The sequence below is a fragment of the Cetorhinus maximus genome, chromosome 12 (assembly GCF_964194155.1).
Source record: "Cetorhinus maximus chromosome 12, sCetMax3.hap1.1, whole genome shotgun sequence".
Lineage (NCBI taxonomy): Eukaryota > Metazoa > Chordata > Chondrichthyes > Lamniformes > Cetorhinidae > Cetorhinus > Cetorhinus maximus.
Window position 1 is genome coordinate 123,064,163 of NC_135890.1, and position 15,828 is coordinate 123,079,990.

The 15,828-nt window shown below is 45.7% G+C and overlaps 1 protein-coding gene across 2 annotated transcripts; it reads left to right on the forward strand.

The window, feature by feature from the left end:
* The first annotated feature begins 254 nt into the window (after positions 1-254).
* On the forward strand, positions 255-13,977 carry LOC144687932 (gypsy retrotransposon integrase-like protein 1). Of its 2 annotated transcripts, XM_078554558.1 has the most exons (8): positions 258-492; positions 4,850-5,043; positions 6,828-6,939; positions 7,017-7,155; positions 8,743-8,797; positions 10,027-10,284; positions 12,521-12,637; positions 13,372-13,977. In XM_078554558.1, exons 1-8 carry the CDS (start codon positions 366-368, stop codon positions 13,579-13,581), a joined length of 1,212 nt encoding a protein of 403 aa, XP_078410684.1. In that variant the 5' UTR covers positions 258-365; the 3' UTR covers positions 13,582-13,977. The 2 variants fall into 2 exon arrangements, with proteins under 2 accessions (XP_078410685.1, XP_078410684.1); XM_078554559.1 differs by lacking the exon at positions 10,027-10,284 and having other exon boundaries at positions 255-492.
* Positions 13,978-15,828: the final 1,851 nt, after the last annotated feature.

Below are 15,828 nucleotides of genomic sequence, written 5' to 3' on the forward strand. Positions count from 1 at the left end.
CATTATCACATAGCTGGGATCTTGCTGTGTACAATATTGACTGTTGTGTTTCCTACATTACAGCAGTTTATATTGTAAGTGATGAACAAGTGATAAATTTCTAAACCTGCTTCATTGGGATGCCCTGAGGATGTGAAAGGCGCTATAGAGATGCAGGTGCAAGGCTGGGCCTGGCCCCTCTGTTGCTATGGCGACGACTGTTCACTCACTTCCGGCTTTGGCGACCGTGAAATCTGCCCGGATACTTCCGGTCCGTTCCAACGGCTTCCGGGCTCCGCTAAAGGGAGGAAAATAGAGCCGGGGTCATCGGGGCCGCCACTGCCCCCTTCCCCCGGAGTCGGGATTCCCGCCTGGCTTTCGCCGCCATGGCCGAGCCTGGCAATAAATTTAGTGACATCCAGCGGTACCTGTCCGACGGCCGCTTCCCCTCCACCTTCTGCCCGGCAAAGAAGAAGAACCTCAAGCGGTATGCGCAGAAATTCCAGCTGGAAGGTAGGTGGGGGGGAAAGAACCCCTTAAACATCCCCCCAAACCCCTTAAACATCCCCACAAACCCCATAAACATCCCCCCAACCCCTTAAACATCCCCCCAAACCCCATAAACATCCCCCCAAACCCCATAAACATCCCCCCAAACCCCATAAACATCCCCCCAAACCCCATAAACATCCCCCCAAACCCCTTAAACATCCCCACAAACCCCATAAACATCCCCCCAAACCCCATAAACATCCCCCCAAACCCCATAAACATCCCCCCAAACCCCATAAACACCCCCCCAAACCCCATAAACACCCCCCCAAACCCCATAAACACCCCCCCAAACCCCATAAACATCCCCCCAAACCCCATAAACATCCCCCCAAACCCCATAAACATCCCCCCAAACCCCATAAACACCCCCCCAAACCCCATAAACATCCCCCCAAACCCCATAAACATCCCCCCAAACCCTATAAACATCCCCCCGGACCCCATAAACATCCCCCCGGACCCCATAAACATCCCCCCCAAACATCCCCCCAAACCCCATAAACATCCCCCCCAAACCCCATAAACATCCCCCCCAAACCCCATAAACATCCCCCCCAAACCCCATAAACATCCTCCCAAACCCCATAAACATCCCCCCCAAACATCCCCCCAAACCCCATAAACATCCCCCCAAACCCCATAAACATCCCCCCAAACCCCATAAACATCCCCCCTAAACATCCCCCCAAACCCCATAAACATCCCCCCAAACCCCATAAACATCCACCCAAACCCCATAAACATCCCCCCAAACCCCTTAAACATCCCCCCAAACCCCATAAACATCCCCCCAAACCCTATAAACATCCCCCCGGACCCCATAAACATCCCCCCGGACCCCATAAACATCCCCCCAAACCCCATAAACATCCCCCCAAACCCCATAAACATCCCCCCGGACCCCATAAACATCCCCCCGGACCCCATAAACATCCCCCCGGACCCCATAAACATCCCCCCGGACCCCATAAACATCCCCCCGGACCCCATAAACATCCCCCCGAACCCCATAAACATCCCCCCAAACCCCATAAACATCCCCCCCAAACATCCCCCCAAACCCCATAAACATCCCCCCAAACCCTATAAACATCCCCCCGGACCCCATAAACATCCCCCCAAACCCCATAAACATCCCCCCGGACCCCATAAACATCCCCCCCCCCGGACCCCATAAACATCCCCCCCCCCCGGACCCCATAAACATCCCCCCCCCCCCGGACCCCATAAACATCCCCCCCGGACCCCATAAACATCCCCCCCGGACCCCATAAACATCCCCCCCCCGGACCCCATAAACATCCCCCCCGGACCCCATAAACATCCCCCCCCGGACCCCATAAACATCCCCCCCCGGACCCCATAAACATCCCCCCCCGGACCCCATAAACATCCCCCCCGGACCCCATAAACACCCCCCCCCCCCCGAACCCCATAAACATCCCCCCAAGCCCCAGAAACATCTCCCCCAAGCCCCAGAAACATCTCCCCCAAACCTCCATAAACATTCTTCCCCCTGCTCCAAGCCAAGTGTGCAAGTACACAGGCAATTTGAGGAACTGGAATGTGTGGAAGAGGGAGTGGTGGAGGCTCATGTGGAGCAACTGGCTGAATAGCCTGTTTCCGTGCTGTAAATACTTTGTAGAACGAGAGCTAGAATCAGTCCAGGGCTAGAACACCATTTTCAAAAAGGTGACACATTGACACTTGACACCCCGTTTTGCACACACCCGCTGACCATTCTCTGCCCTTGTTGCATGTTCTGCAGTCCATTGTGATGAAGTGTTTAACACTGATTGACCGAGTCACACGAGTTCATGGGACCCTGGTATGAATTCCCTAGTCCTACAGGTCACTGAAAAACTTTCCAGTTTTCAAGTCAATCCCTCATGATCAGAGCCATAATACTGTTCAGATCTCCAGAGGAAGTAGAGAGCCTGTAAAGGGATGTTGACAGGTTAAGTGAGTGGGCAAAACTTTGGCAGATGGAGCATAACATGGGTAAATGTGAACTTGTCCATTTTGGCAGGAAGAATAGAGAAGCATACTATTTAACTGGAGAGAGATTGCAGAACTCGGTACAGAGGGAACTGGGTGTCCTGGCACATGAATCACTTTAAGTTAGTATGTAGGTACAGCAAGTGATTAGGAAAGCAAATGGAATGTTGACATTTATTGCAAGAGGAATGGAATATAAAGGTAGGGATGTTGTACTGCATCTGTACTGGTGAGACCACATCTGGAATACTGTGTATAGTTTTGGTCTCATTTGAAAAAAATATATAATTGTGTTAGAAGCAGTTCAGAGAAGGTTCACTTGACTCATTCCTGGGATGAAGGGTGTTTTAAAATTCATTCACAGGGTGTGGGCTTCGCTGGCTGAGCTGGCATTTATTGCCCATCCCTAATTGCCCTTGAGGTTATCTTATGAAGAAAGGTTGAACAGGTTGGCCCTGTACCCATTGGAGTTTAGAAGAATGAGATCAGCTTATTGAAACATGTAAGATCCTGAGGGGATTTGATAGGATAGATATTGGGAAGATGTTTCCACTTGTGGGAGAGACTAGAACTAAGAATAAGAGGTCCACCATTTAAGACGGAGATGAGAATTTTTTCTCTCAAAGGATTGTTAGTCTGTGGAATTCTTGTCCCTAGAAAGCAGTGGAGGCTGTGTCATTGAATTTATTCAAGGCAGAATTAAACAGATTTTTGATAGACAAGGCAGTCAAGGGTTATGGGGGAAAGATGGCAAAGTGGAGTTGAAACACAACCAGACCAGCAATGATCTTACTGAATGGCGAAGCAGCCTCAAAGGGCTTGTAATGAATGGCACCTTCTCATGCGATCACAGAAGGTGCAACACCTACCCCTTTACCTCCTCCCTCCTCACCATCCAAGGGCCCAAACACTCCTTTCATTACAAGCCCACCGACTCCCACAGCTACCTCGACTACAGCTCCTCACACCCAGCATCCTTTAAGGACTCCATCCCATTCTCTCAGTTCCTTCGCCTCCGTCGCATCTGTTCTGATGATGTCACTTTCTAAAACGGCGCTTCTGACATATCTTCCTTCTTCCTCAACTGAGGTTTCCCACCCACTGTAACTGACAGGGCTCTCAACCGTGTCCGACCCATCTCTCGCACATCTGCCCTCACACAATCCCCTCCCTCCCAGAACCATGATAGGGTCCCCCTTGTCCTCACTTATCACCCCACCAGCCTCCACATTCAAAGGATCATCCTCTGCCATTTCCGCCAACTCCAGCATGATGCCACCACCAAACACATCTTCCCTTCACCCCCCCCGGTGGCATTCCGCAGGGATCGTTCCCTCCGGGACACCCTGGTCCACTCCTCCATCACCCCCAACACCTCATCCCCATCCCAAGGCACCTTTCCATGCAATCGCAGAAGATGCAACACCTGCCCCTTCACTTCCCCTCTCCTCACCGTCCAAGGGCCCAAACACTCCTTTCAAGTGAAGCAGCATTTCACTTGCACTTCCCTCAATTTAATCTACTGCATTCACTGCTCCCAATGCGGTTTCCTCTACATTGGAGAGACCAAACACAGACTGGGTGACCGCTTTGCGGAACACCTTCGGTCTGTCCACAAGCATGACCCAGACCTCCCTGTCACTTGCCATTTTAACACTCCACCCTGCTCTCTTGCCCACATGTCCGTCCTTGGCCTGCTGCATTGTTCCAGTGAAGCCTAATGCAAACTGGAGGAATGGTACCTCATCTTCCGACTAGGCACTTTACAGCCTTCCAGACTTAACTTTGAGCTCAACAACTTCAGACCATGAACTCTCTCCTCCATCCCCACCCCTTTTTTTAATCCCCTTTTTTCCACCATTTTTATATTTTTTATCCACTTATTTTTATTTTTATGCATTTATCTGAGGTTTTATCCCCCTTTCTATCCCATTTTCTATCTCTTTTTTTCTGCTTTGATTTGAGTTCCAGTGCCTGCAGTCTTTCCTTTTTGTGTTGACACAGGCAATTCTGGTTGCTTACTCTAGACATAGAGCTCAGCACAGACCACTGAGTAAAGTTATCACTTCACTGACAGGGTGGTGTCTGCATTTACCAAGCTATCGAGGAAGGAGGCAAATGTTTTCCATTTTACTGTAACGTTACTTCTGTAAATACGTGTGGTAAAAGTTTGAAATAGAATTGATAAAATTTTCGTTGATCTCCTGACCAAAAGACCTATTGCAGGTTAATGCCCCGGCAGGATATCGATGTTTATTTGTTGATTAGCAATCTTGCTGCCCATGTGTTGGTGTGATGTGTGTTGTGTTATTTTAAGGTGGCTGTTTGTACTATGTGGGGCCAAAGAAGGATGAGAAGAGAGAAGTGGTGGCAGATCGAGAGAAGCGGCGGCAGATATTCCTGGAGTGTCACTTCTCTGATATCGGCAGTCACCTGGGTCAGAAAAAAACTGTGCACAGGATCCAAAGCCGATACTATTGGTTGGGAATTGTAAAGGATGTTGTTGATTGGGTAAGGAAGAAACTGCAAAAAAAAAATCAGTGAATAACAACTGACAAGCTTTTTAAACTCGAGTTAACTGCATAGAATCTTACAGCTCATGAGCCTTTAGACCCTACCCTAGACCCAGGGGAATGCTCTGGGAACCAGGGTTTGAATCCTGGGAATGGTGGAATTTGAATTCAATAAAAATCTGGAATTAAAAGTCTGATGATGACCATGAAACCATTGCTGATTGTTGTAAAAGCCGATCTGGTTCACTAATGTCCTTTAGGGAGGGAAATCTGTCGTCCTTACCTGGTCTGGATTTCATGTGACTCCAGACCCACAGCAATGTGGTTGACTCTTAAATGCCCTCTGAAATGGTCTAGCAAGCCACTCAGTTGTAACAAACCGCTACAAAGTCACAAAAAAGGAATGAAACTGGACAGACCGCCCGGCATCGACCTAGGCACCGGAAATGATAATGGCAATCTCAGCCCTGTGACCCTGCAAAGTCCTCCTTACTAACATCTGGGGGCTAGTGCCAAAATTGGGAGAGCTGTCTCACAGACTAGTCAAACAACAGCCTGACATAATCATCCTCATGGGATCATACCTTACAGATAACGTCCCAGACACCACCATCACCATCCCTGGGTATGTCCTGTCCCACCGGCAGGACAGACCCAGCAGAGGTGGCGGCACAGTGATATATACAGTCGGGAGGAAGTTGCCCTGGAAGTCATCAACATTAATTCTGGATCCCATGAAGTCTCGGAGTTAACCTCCCTCCCTCAGCTGATGAATCAGTGCTCCTCCATGTTGAACATCACTTGGAAGAAGCACTGAGGGTGGCAAGGGCGCAGAATGTTCTCTGGGTGGGGACTTCAATGTTCATTACCAAGAGTGGCTCGGTAGCACCACTACTGACCGAGCTGACCGAGTCCTAAAGAACATAGCTGCTAGACTGGATCTGAGGCAAGTGGTGAGGGAACCAACAAGAGGGAAAAACACTTTCCACCATCAACAAGGCACTAGTCAGGAGTGTGATGGAATACTCTCCACTTGCCTGGATGAGTGCAGCTCCCACAACACTGAATAAACTTGACACCATCCAGGACAAAGCAGCCCGCTTGATTGGCACCACATCCACAAACATTCACTCCCTCCACCACTGATGCACAGTAGCAGCAGTGTGTACCAACTACAAGATACACTGCAGAAATTCACCAACGCTCCTTTGATAGCAACTTCCAAACCCACGACCACTACCATCTAGAAGGACAAGGGCAGCAGATAGATGGGAACACCACCACCTGGAAGTTCCCCTCCAAGTCACTCACCATCCTGACTTGGAAATATATCACCGTTCCTTCACTGTCACTGGATCAAAATCCTGGAACACCCTCCCTAACAGCACTGTGGGTGTACCTGCACCACATGGACTGCAGCAGTTCAAGAAGGCAGCTCACCACCACCTTCCCAAGGGCAACTAGGGATGAGCAATAAATGCTGGCCCAGGCAGTGAAGCCCACATCCCGTGAATGAATAAAAAAAATCATTTGTCCTTATTTACTCCATCTAAAGCGCTTATGAATTTGAACATGAATTTAAATCTCACCTGAGTTTTGTCTGCTCTAAGGCTTCTGCCGTGTTAGCTGGAGACCCAGCTTCTCCAGTCTCTCGAGTTAACCTTGTTTAACGAGCTTTATTGTTTGGAGAGTTTTTGCTTAAAGTGACTATGTTTAATTGCTGGTTGGTTGAAAAGTGATTTTTCTAAAGGACCATTTCTTATTTTTGTGTTGAAACTGTAGATTAAAATGTGCGACACTTGCCAGCATGCAGAACACTACAAGAACATGTCACGCAAGTATCCACCCTTGAAAGTGACCAGACCCTGGGAAATCCTTGGCTTTGACCTCATCGGTGAGTCACCTTTTCAATCGGGATTGTTTGCGAGTATTTAGTTTTTACAAAATCTGACGGTATTTGTGTCTTCTCAGGTCCTTTCCCAGAAACCACCTGCGGAAATACCTACGTACTGACGGTCACTGACTATTTTACCAAGTGGGTCGAAGCCATTCCAATAATGAAGAAAGATGCTTTGTCAGTAGCCAAAGGGTTGGCTACCACCTTTTACAGGTATTCCCTTTAAAATGTATTGGCTTATTCTGCCATTTCTCCTGTTCTAGGCATCAGTTATTTGTTTCTTTTGATAGATTCCTTGTTGTAAGTAGGAATGGGTGGAATTTTACTCTTAAAGCAATGTCCGAGACATGTGGCCTATCTGGAACCTCAGAGCTAGGTACAAAGTTTCATTCAATGCACCCATTGCTTTTCAGATATCACAAACTGCAGATACAGATCCTGAAGTTCTACAGCTTTGGGGTAAAATCTCTTTCCAAACCTCCAGACCCACAAAATCTTGGTCCGTCAGGGTTGTCGTATGAGGAGAGTTTGAGTAGATTGGGCCTATCTATATTCCCAAGAATTTAGAAGAATGAGGGGTGCTTTCGTTGAAACATAAAATTCTTAAAGGGGCCTGACACGGTAGACACTGAGAAGCTGTTTACCCTGGCTGGAGCATCTAGCAAATGGAGACACAGTGTCGAGATAAGGGGTCAGCCACTTAGAACTGTGATGAGGAGAAATTTCCTCAGAGGATTGTCTACCTTTGGAATTCTCTATCAAAGGGGCTGTAGATGCTCCATCATTGAATATATTCAAGACTCTGATGGGACAGATGTTTGGGCACGAAAAGAATCGAGGCATATGGGATCAGGCGTGAAAGTGCAGATGAGGTAGAAGATCAGCTATGATCATATTGAATGGCAGAACAGGCTCAAGGGGCCAAGTGGCACTGCTCCTGTTTCTTAGGTTCTTAAAACTCGAAACAGGACGAAGCGGTTGCTTAGAACTATAAGCACCAATTGAATGGGGTTACGTGGGTTTCACGGACTAGTTTGCTGGGCCTGGAGAAATGACAATGGCCCTCAGACTGAGGATGGGCCGTCTGTTGCTTCACACATTATAAAACAGTGTGGGTGCTGTCCTGGTTATTTTGTTTTTTTAGCCCCTCTCACAGACTCACCTTAAAAGATGTTTTTCTAATTTGTCTTGCTTGTAGTTCAAATTTTCTGTAAAACATTTTTGGAAATGCATAACATTAACACTGCGACATCAGTGAGTGCCTTTTAATCATCTCATATTACATACAAACATGTGAATTTGGAGCAGGAGTAGGCCATTCAGCCCTTCAAGCCTGCTCTGTCATTTGATAAGATCATGGCTGATCTGATTGTGGCTTCAACTCCACTTTCCTGTCTACTTCCCTATAACATTTGACTTCCTTGTTAATCAAGAATCTATCTAACTCAGCCTTAAAAATATTCAATGACTCTGCCTCCACTGCTTTCTGGGTTAGAAAATTCCACAGCTTAAAAGCCCTCTGAGAGATAAAAGTTCTCCTCATCTCTGTGTTAAATGGGAGACCTGTTGTTTTTCAGCTATGCCCCCTAAACCCACACCCTCCTTGTGGGTCTGATCGGTGACAGTTGGCATTGATGGGCTGTAACTGTAATGGCAGCAGAAGAAACCTTGATCCATTCTGCAATGCTTGCTTCGAAATCTAAGACTTGTGTTGATGAAGTGGTGCTGTTTGATTGGAGCATTCTCTTATCCCTACATCACTCAATTGTTAGCCTCATGCATGTTATTTATTTGACACAGGTTTGGGGCTTCAAAAGACATATTCTCCAATGAAAGCAGAGTATTTTGTGATGAGGTAATGGGTATTTTCATATGGATATTGTATGGATGCGCACATGCGTGTGCACGTGTCGTGCGTGTTTTGTAAGTGTGCGTACATACCGGATGAAAACTGAAAATTTGTTAAATCCTGCCATCAGTCAACATAAGTACATATCAGAAAACAAGGCTTTTTTCCTCCTTGCTCCCCCAACCCCATGATGGACAGTAGTGACTATTATCCTGTTAATTACATGGAGTGACATGCTTATAGTCTCTAGCTGTACAAAGTCCTGTTAGACCACACCTGAAGTTACTGTGTTCAGCTCTGGGAAAAGCAGCTTCTGAAGGATATATTGGTCTTGGAGGGAGTACAGCACAGATTTACCAGAATGATACCTGGATTCCAAGAGTTAAACAATGAAGGAAGATTACACAAACTAGGATTGCACTGTCTGGAATTTAGGCGGTTTAGCAGTGATTTGATGAAAGCTTTCAAATTATTAAGGAGAACAGATAGGGTAGAGAGAGAAACTATTTCAGCTGATTGGGAAATCTAGGGACTAGGGTCTAAAACTTACAGTCATTACCCATTACCTCAGCCAAGAACTTTCAGGAGCAAAATTAGAAAACACTTTCACACTAAAGGTTAGTAAAAGTTTCAAATGCCAATTGATACTAGATCAATTGTTAATTTTAAAAATGTGATTGATAGATTTAACCAAAGGTATTAAGGGGTATGGGGCAAAGGCAGGTAAATGGAATTAGGCTGCAGATCAGCCATGATCTCATTAAATGGTCGTATAGGCTCAAGGGGCTAAATGGCCTCTTCCTGTTCCAATGTTCCTATGCCCAGTGTGACTTTGCACTTCAATAATTGTAAGCTCTCCCTGTATATCAAGTTGGTATTTTATTCTTTCTCCCTCCTCCTGTCCCTCTGTGGAAACTTGGCCCCTGACTTTTGTTGCACATTCCACAGATTATGAATTTGTGATCACAGCATCAATTTTACTAACTGGTATCCTCCAGCTCAGCTTACTTTCCCAATTCTAAAAGAGGAGTGAAGAAAACTCTCTTGTTTCTGGTTTCTCATTAAGCACTTTTGTGCATATTTCACAGAACAATGTTTTTTTTGTTGTTGAAATATTCTGATGTTTATCCTTGGCCCATTTGTCAGTGTCTGAAATGTTTAATGTTGTGCCGGGGGTAGAATTTGTGCTTCTCTAGCTTTACATCCTAAACTCGTGTTTTGCTTACTTTCCATAGGTGAGCAAAAACCTGTTTGAAAGATGGAACATTAATCACAAAGTGACTCCCGCTGAACACCTGCAGCACACAGGACTCGATGACAGAACCAATGAAATATTGAAAGCAGCAATTAGAAATACAGTGAACTCCAAGCAGGGGGAGTGGGATGACTGCTTGGATCCCATCCTGTTTGAGTTTCGGACCTCAGTAAATTCAAGTACTAAGTTTACACCCTTTTTCCTGCTTTATAATCGAGAAGCTCGGCTGTCATCTGAGGTAGGATTGCAATCTGCTGGTATCCTCCAGTTACTATGAAGCAAGTACAGGCTGTTGATAAATTGTTTATACGTAGTGTTATGTGATACTTCTTTGGTGAACTCACGACTGGTTCTAACGGAAGGTCTTTGACCTGAAACGTCAACCCTACAGGTGCTGCCTGAACTGCTGAGCGTTTCCAGTATTTTCTGCTTTTGTCACACTCGGGGGTTTGTAACAGTTAATGTTGTGGGGTAATTTGATACAGTGGGTTTCGGTTGTGATCTGGATGTGGTTTCCACCCAGGCAGCACAAGGCAGGAGGGAGAATCTGTGCCAGAAGACCATCGAGAGACAGTCTCCACTCCTTTCCCAGGACTAGGTCGCCAGTGTTAGTTCTGCTTTGGGAGGTCCCATTCCAAGCTGAATTTGATAACTTGCCCGAGTACCAGAACCTAGGAACTACCAGGTAAACAGACCCCTGACCAGATTCCAATATAAGCCCACAGTCCACAAACACGAGACAGGAATAGTTTGATGTAAGTTTAAAGTACGTGTAAATGAGTAATGGTCCCAAAAAACTTGACCAGCTGAGTCAGAAGGTTGAGTTCTTGACCCACTTCAGAGACCAAGGTTTAAGCTGACAATACTGAGGAAGTGTTGCACCGTTTCAGATGATACGTTAAACTGCGGCCCATCTGCCCTCTCAAGCAGACACAAGAGATCCCACAGCCACAATTTCAAAGAAACCTTATCTGTTCCCATTAATATTTTGCAAACCTCCATCAAAATCACCCCTTAACCTTATAAATTCCAGGGGAATACAACCCTAGTTTGTGTAATTTCTCTCTCATAATTTAACCCTTGGTGCCAGGGATCATTCTGGTAAATTTACACTGTGCTCCCTCCAAGGCCAATATATCCTTTCTAAGGTGTGGTGCCCAGAACTGTGCACAGTTTCTCCAGGGCTTTGTGTAGCTGAAGCATGATGTCTACCCCCTCATATTCTAATCCTCGAGACAGAAAGACCAACATTCCACTCGCCTTTTTGAATATTTTCTGTACCTGTTCAGGACATTTTAATGATTTATGTACCTCGTCCACCTACCCCCCCCCCCCCCCCCCTCAATCTCCCTGGACCTCCTCTGTTTCCAGCTTTTCACTGTTTGGAAGGTCCCCTTTTTTCATATCCAAAGTGGATGACCTCCCATTTGTCCACATTGAAATCCATTTGCCACAGTTTTACCCATTCACTTAATCCATTGAAATCTCATTGTAGATGGAAGAATAAAATTACAAGGCTTACAATTACCACCTAGTTTTGTGTCATCAGTAAATTTGGATATTGCATTTCTATCTCATCATCTAAGTCATTAACAAATACAGTAAATAGCTGAGGTCCAACACAAATCTTTGTGGGACACCATTAGTAAGATCTTACCAATTAGATCACCTGCCCATTATCCTACTTTGTGTCTCCTTCCACATAGTCAATGTCCCAACCAGCTCAAAACCTGCCCTCAATTCCTTAAAGCTTCAGCTTAGCTAACAGTCACTTATGAAGGACTTTAACAAATACCTCCTGAAAGCCCATATAAATAACATCCACAAACATTCCCCTGTCCACTGCTTTAGTCAACTCTTCAAAAATTTTAACTGGGTTTGTCACATCTAACGTACCCTTTACAAATCCTGATGGACTGAAACTCCGATTATGTATAAAGGAATAACAACAATAAACTATTCCATTGCAGTAAAATAATCAGAATCCCACCCTGAGTGCATATGCTCATCAATACATCAAACTCCTGTTAAAAGCTCTTACAAAGAAAGGCACAGAGAGCTCAGGGACTGATTTGTCCAGAGTCTGAGGGATTGTAATACTGATACCGGGGGTGGTCCTTGTTGTTAATGACACTCTTTACCTTTGTTAAAGTTCTTCAAGAGCAATTTTCATGCCTGCCTGGTTCTGCATTTGGTAAAGTTCAAATTCTGTGCTTAAATCTACTACAAATATAAAATTACTAATAATAAAGTAACTTTAACTCCCAGCTGTGGCTTATTAGCTTAATATCTGTAGTTGGGAATTTACTCGAGTTTATAATTAAGAATAGGGTGACCAAACACCTTGATCAGAGAGAGAGAGACTGTGGATTTCCTAACGAACAAACACCATTACCCAGAATGAATTTCCTCATGAATATTGAAGTGAAATTGAATTCAGTTGAAATGAAATGTGTGTGTTCGTGTGTTTTCAGGGAAAATTTGAAATTGCACATGAGTACAGATTGCCAGAAACCTGTGGTATCAAAACTGAAAGTATAGATGAGTTCACCGATTCTGTGACTGAGCAGCAAAATGCGGTTAAAGAAATGGTAAGTGTGGGAAAGCTTGGCAAATGGTCCCTTTCTGTGAGCCAAATCCTTCTGATTTAATGGTGGATATCAGTTAGTAAAGACCTGGATCTTGGAAAAGCCTGAATTTTGAGTTCAGCGTTGGTGGTAGTTCCATCCAGGGAACAGTCATGATTGTTTGCAATATTAGTGAGCTGGGTGAAAGTGTGGATGAGTTGAGTTGTGTTCAGGCAAAATCACAGTTCAATTCTGCGAGTTATATCCACTTCATTGTGTCATTTTTATAATTTCTCTCTAGTTTGAGGCTTCTTATTCTTGTACTGCTGAGAAATAGCTGCTTCGACAGCTAACGTATGAAGTAACAGACAAGAAAAGCTTGCAGGTGGGTGGGGCTGGGTATAGACCTGCGCCTGTAGCAGCAGTTAAATTCTACGTGACTTTGATTTGAAGACTTAGAAAGGTTTGAAGGTTTTCTGTGTGTCGGAGACTGAAACTCCTTCCCAACCATTTTGTAAGCAAACTGATCTATGCACAGCTTACAAAATAAACCTGCATTTGAAGAATATTCACCAAACTTACACATTAGCTATTTGCTGAACCTTGACACGTAACTTGTATCTTATTTTAACTTCAGCTTTAAAAGCTTTTTAAAAATTGTGCGTCACCACTGACTCTGAGGTGGTTTTATGTTGGAAATATCAAAGAGGAAAATGAAATCTCCGAGCTCTGTGAATAGTTGTGTTTTGACTCTCTAGGTGATCGCTAACATGACTGCCGCTCATAAACGGGAAAAGAAGAATGCAAAGAGGAAAGCCAGGAAAGGAATTGAGCTCACTGCCGAAGAGGAGGTATTTCCGGGCAACTCCAACCAAACAGCTAAAAAGCACAAGAAAAGTCACTTTCTTTCTTTCCAAATCGAAACAACTTTGTCCTCTGAGCACAACGTGAACAGTGGGTTGGTGTGAAATGGCTTTTCAGTGATGTACAATAATACCGAGGAACTGAAGGAGAGAAATTGTTCAAATGAATCCTCCTGGGAATGTCATCTCAACAATGGTGTAGGTGACAGCGAAGAAATCCCAGCACTGAGTCCCAGCACTGTGTGCGCCTGGTGTCGAGCAGTCCAAATGCCAACTGTGAAGTTGACTGTGAATCTGATCAAAGCATCTTGCATCCATATTACTTTATACACAGACAGCATTAACTGTCAGTAGGAAAATACTGTGGATGCTGTTCATTCATTAAAGTTCAGTTGTTTGTGCTGAATTTGCTTTACAATTTGCACCATGTAAATATCTAATACCTGCTGAAATCCATCATTGTAAAATTATGAGGTATGTGATAAAAAGTGGTTCAGTAAATTTGCAGAATTACATGTAATCACTTCAGAAACTGAAATGATGTCCCGGCAGACCAATCGTGTCAGCCTGTTCCTGCCCCACGGAACTCATTTCTCGCTATCTTGACTCCCTTCTCTCTCCCCTTGTCCAGTCCCTTCCCACCTACATCCGTGATTCCTCTGACACCCTACATCACATCAACAATTTCCAGTTTCCTGGCCCCAACCGTCTCCTCTACACCTCCATCCCCCAACGGGATGGTCTGAGGGCTCTCCGCTTCTTCCTTGAACAGAGGCCCGAACAATCCCCATCCACCACTACTCTCCTCCGTCTGGCTGAACTTGTTCTCACACTGAACAATTTCTCCTTTAACTCCTCTCACTTCCTCCAAATAAAAGGTGTGGCTATGGGTACCCGCATGGGCCCCAGCTATGCCTGTCTCTTTATGGGGTATGTGGAACATTCCTTGTTCCAGTCCTACTCCGGCCCCCTCCCACAACTCTTTCTCCGGTACATCGATGATTACTTCGGTGCGGCTTCATGCTCTCGTCGGGACCTGGAAAAATTTATTAATTTTGCTTCCAATCTCCACCCCTCCATCGTTTTCACATGGTCCATCTCTGACACTTCCCTTCCCTTCCTTGACCTCTCTGTCTCAATTTCTGGTGATAGACTGTCCACCAATATCCATTACAAGCCTACCGACTCCTACAGCTCCTCACACCCCGCTTCCTGTAAGGACTCCATCCCATTCAACTCCTTCGCCTCCGTCGCATCTGTTCTGATGATGCCACTTTCAAAAACAGTTCCTCTGACATGTCCTCCTCCTTCCTTAACCAAGGTTTTCCACCCACGGTAGTTGACAGGGCCCTCAACCGTGTCCGGCCCATCTCCCGCGTATCTGCCCTCACACCTTCTCCTCCCTCCCAGAAACATGATAGGGTCCCCCTTGTCCTCACTTATCACCCCACCAGCCTCCACATTCAAAGGATCATCCTCCGCCATTTCCGCCAACTCCAGCATGATGCCACCACCAAACACATCTTCCCTTCACCCCCCCTGGCGGCATTCCATAGGAATCGTTCCCTCCGTGACACCCTGGTCCACTCCTCCAACACCCCCTACTCCTCAACCCCCTCCCACGGCACCTTCCCATGCAACCGCAGAAGATGCAACACCTGCCCCTTCACTTCCTCTCTCCTCACCGTCCAAGGGCCTCACTCTTTTTAAGTGAAGCAGCATTTCACTTGCATTTCCCTCAACTTAGTCTACTGCATTCGTTGCTCCCAATGCGGTTTCCTCTATATTGGAGAGACCAAACGCAGACTGGGTGACCGCTTTGCAGAACACCTTCAGTCTGTCCGCAAGCATTACCCAGACCTCCCTGTCGCTTGCCATTTCAACACTCCACCCTGCTCTCATGCCCACATGTCTGTCCTTGGCCTGCTGCATTGTTCCAGTGAAGCTCAACGCAAACTGGAGGAACAGCACCTCAACCCCTTTCCGTTTTTTCCCCCTCTTTGTTTTTTCCAATAATTTTTTTGATTTTTCTTTTCCCACCTATTTCCATTATTTTAAATGTATTTCCATCCATTGTTTTATCTCTACCTTTTAGCCTTTTTGATCCCTTCCCCCCACCCCACCCCCACGAGGGCTATCTGTACCTTGCTTGTCCTGCTTTCTACCCTTAATTAGCACATTCCTTAGATAATATCACCACCTTCAACACCTCTTTGTCCTTTTGTCTGTGACATCTTTTGGTTATCTCCACCTATCACTGGCCCTCTATCCAGCTCTACCTGTCCCAACACCCCCCCTCCCTCCTTTTAACCAGCTCATATTTCACCCCCTTCCTATTTTTACTTAGTTCGG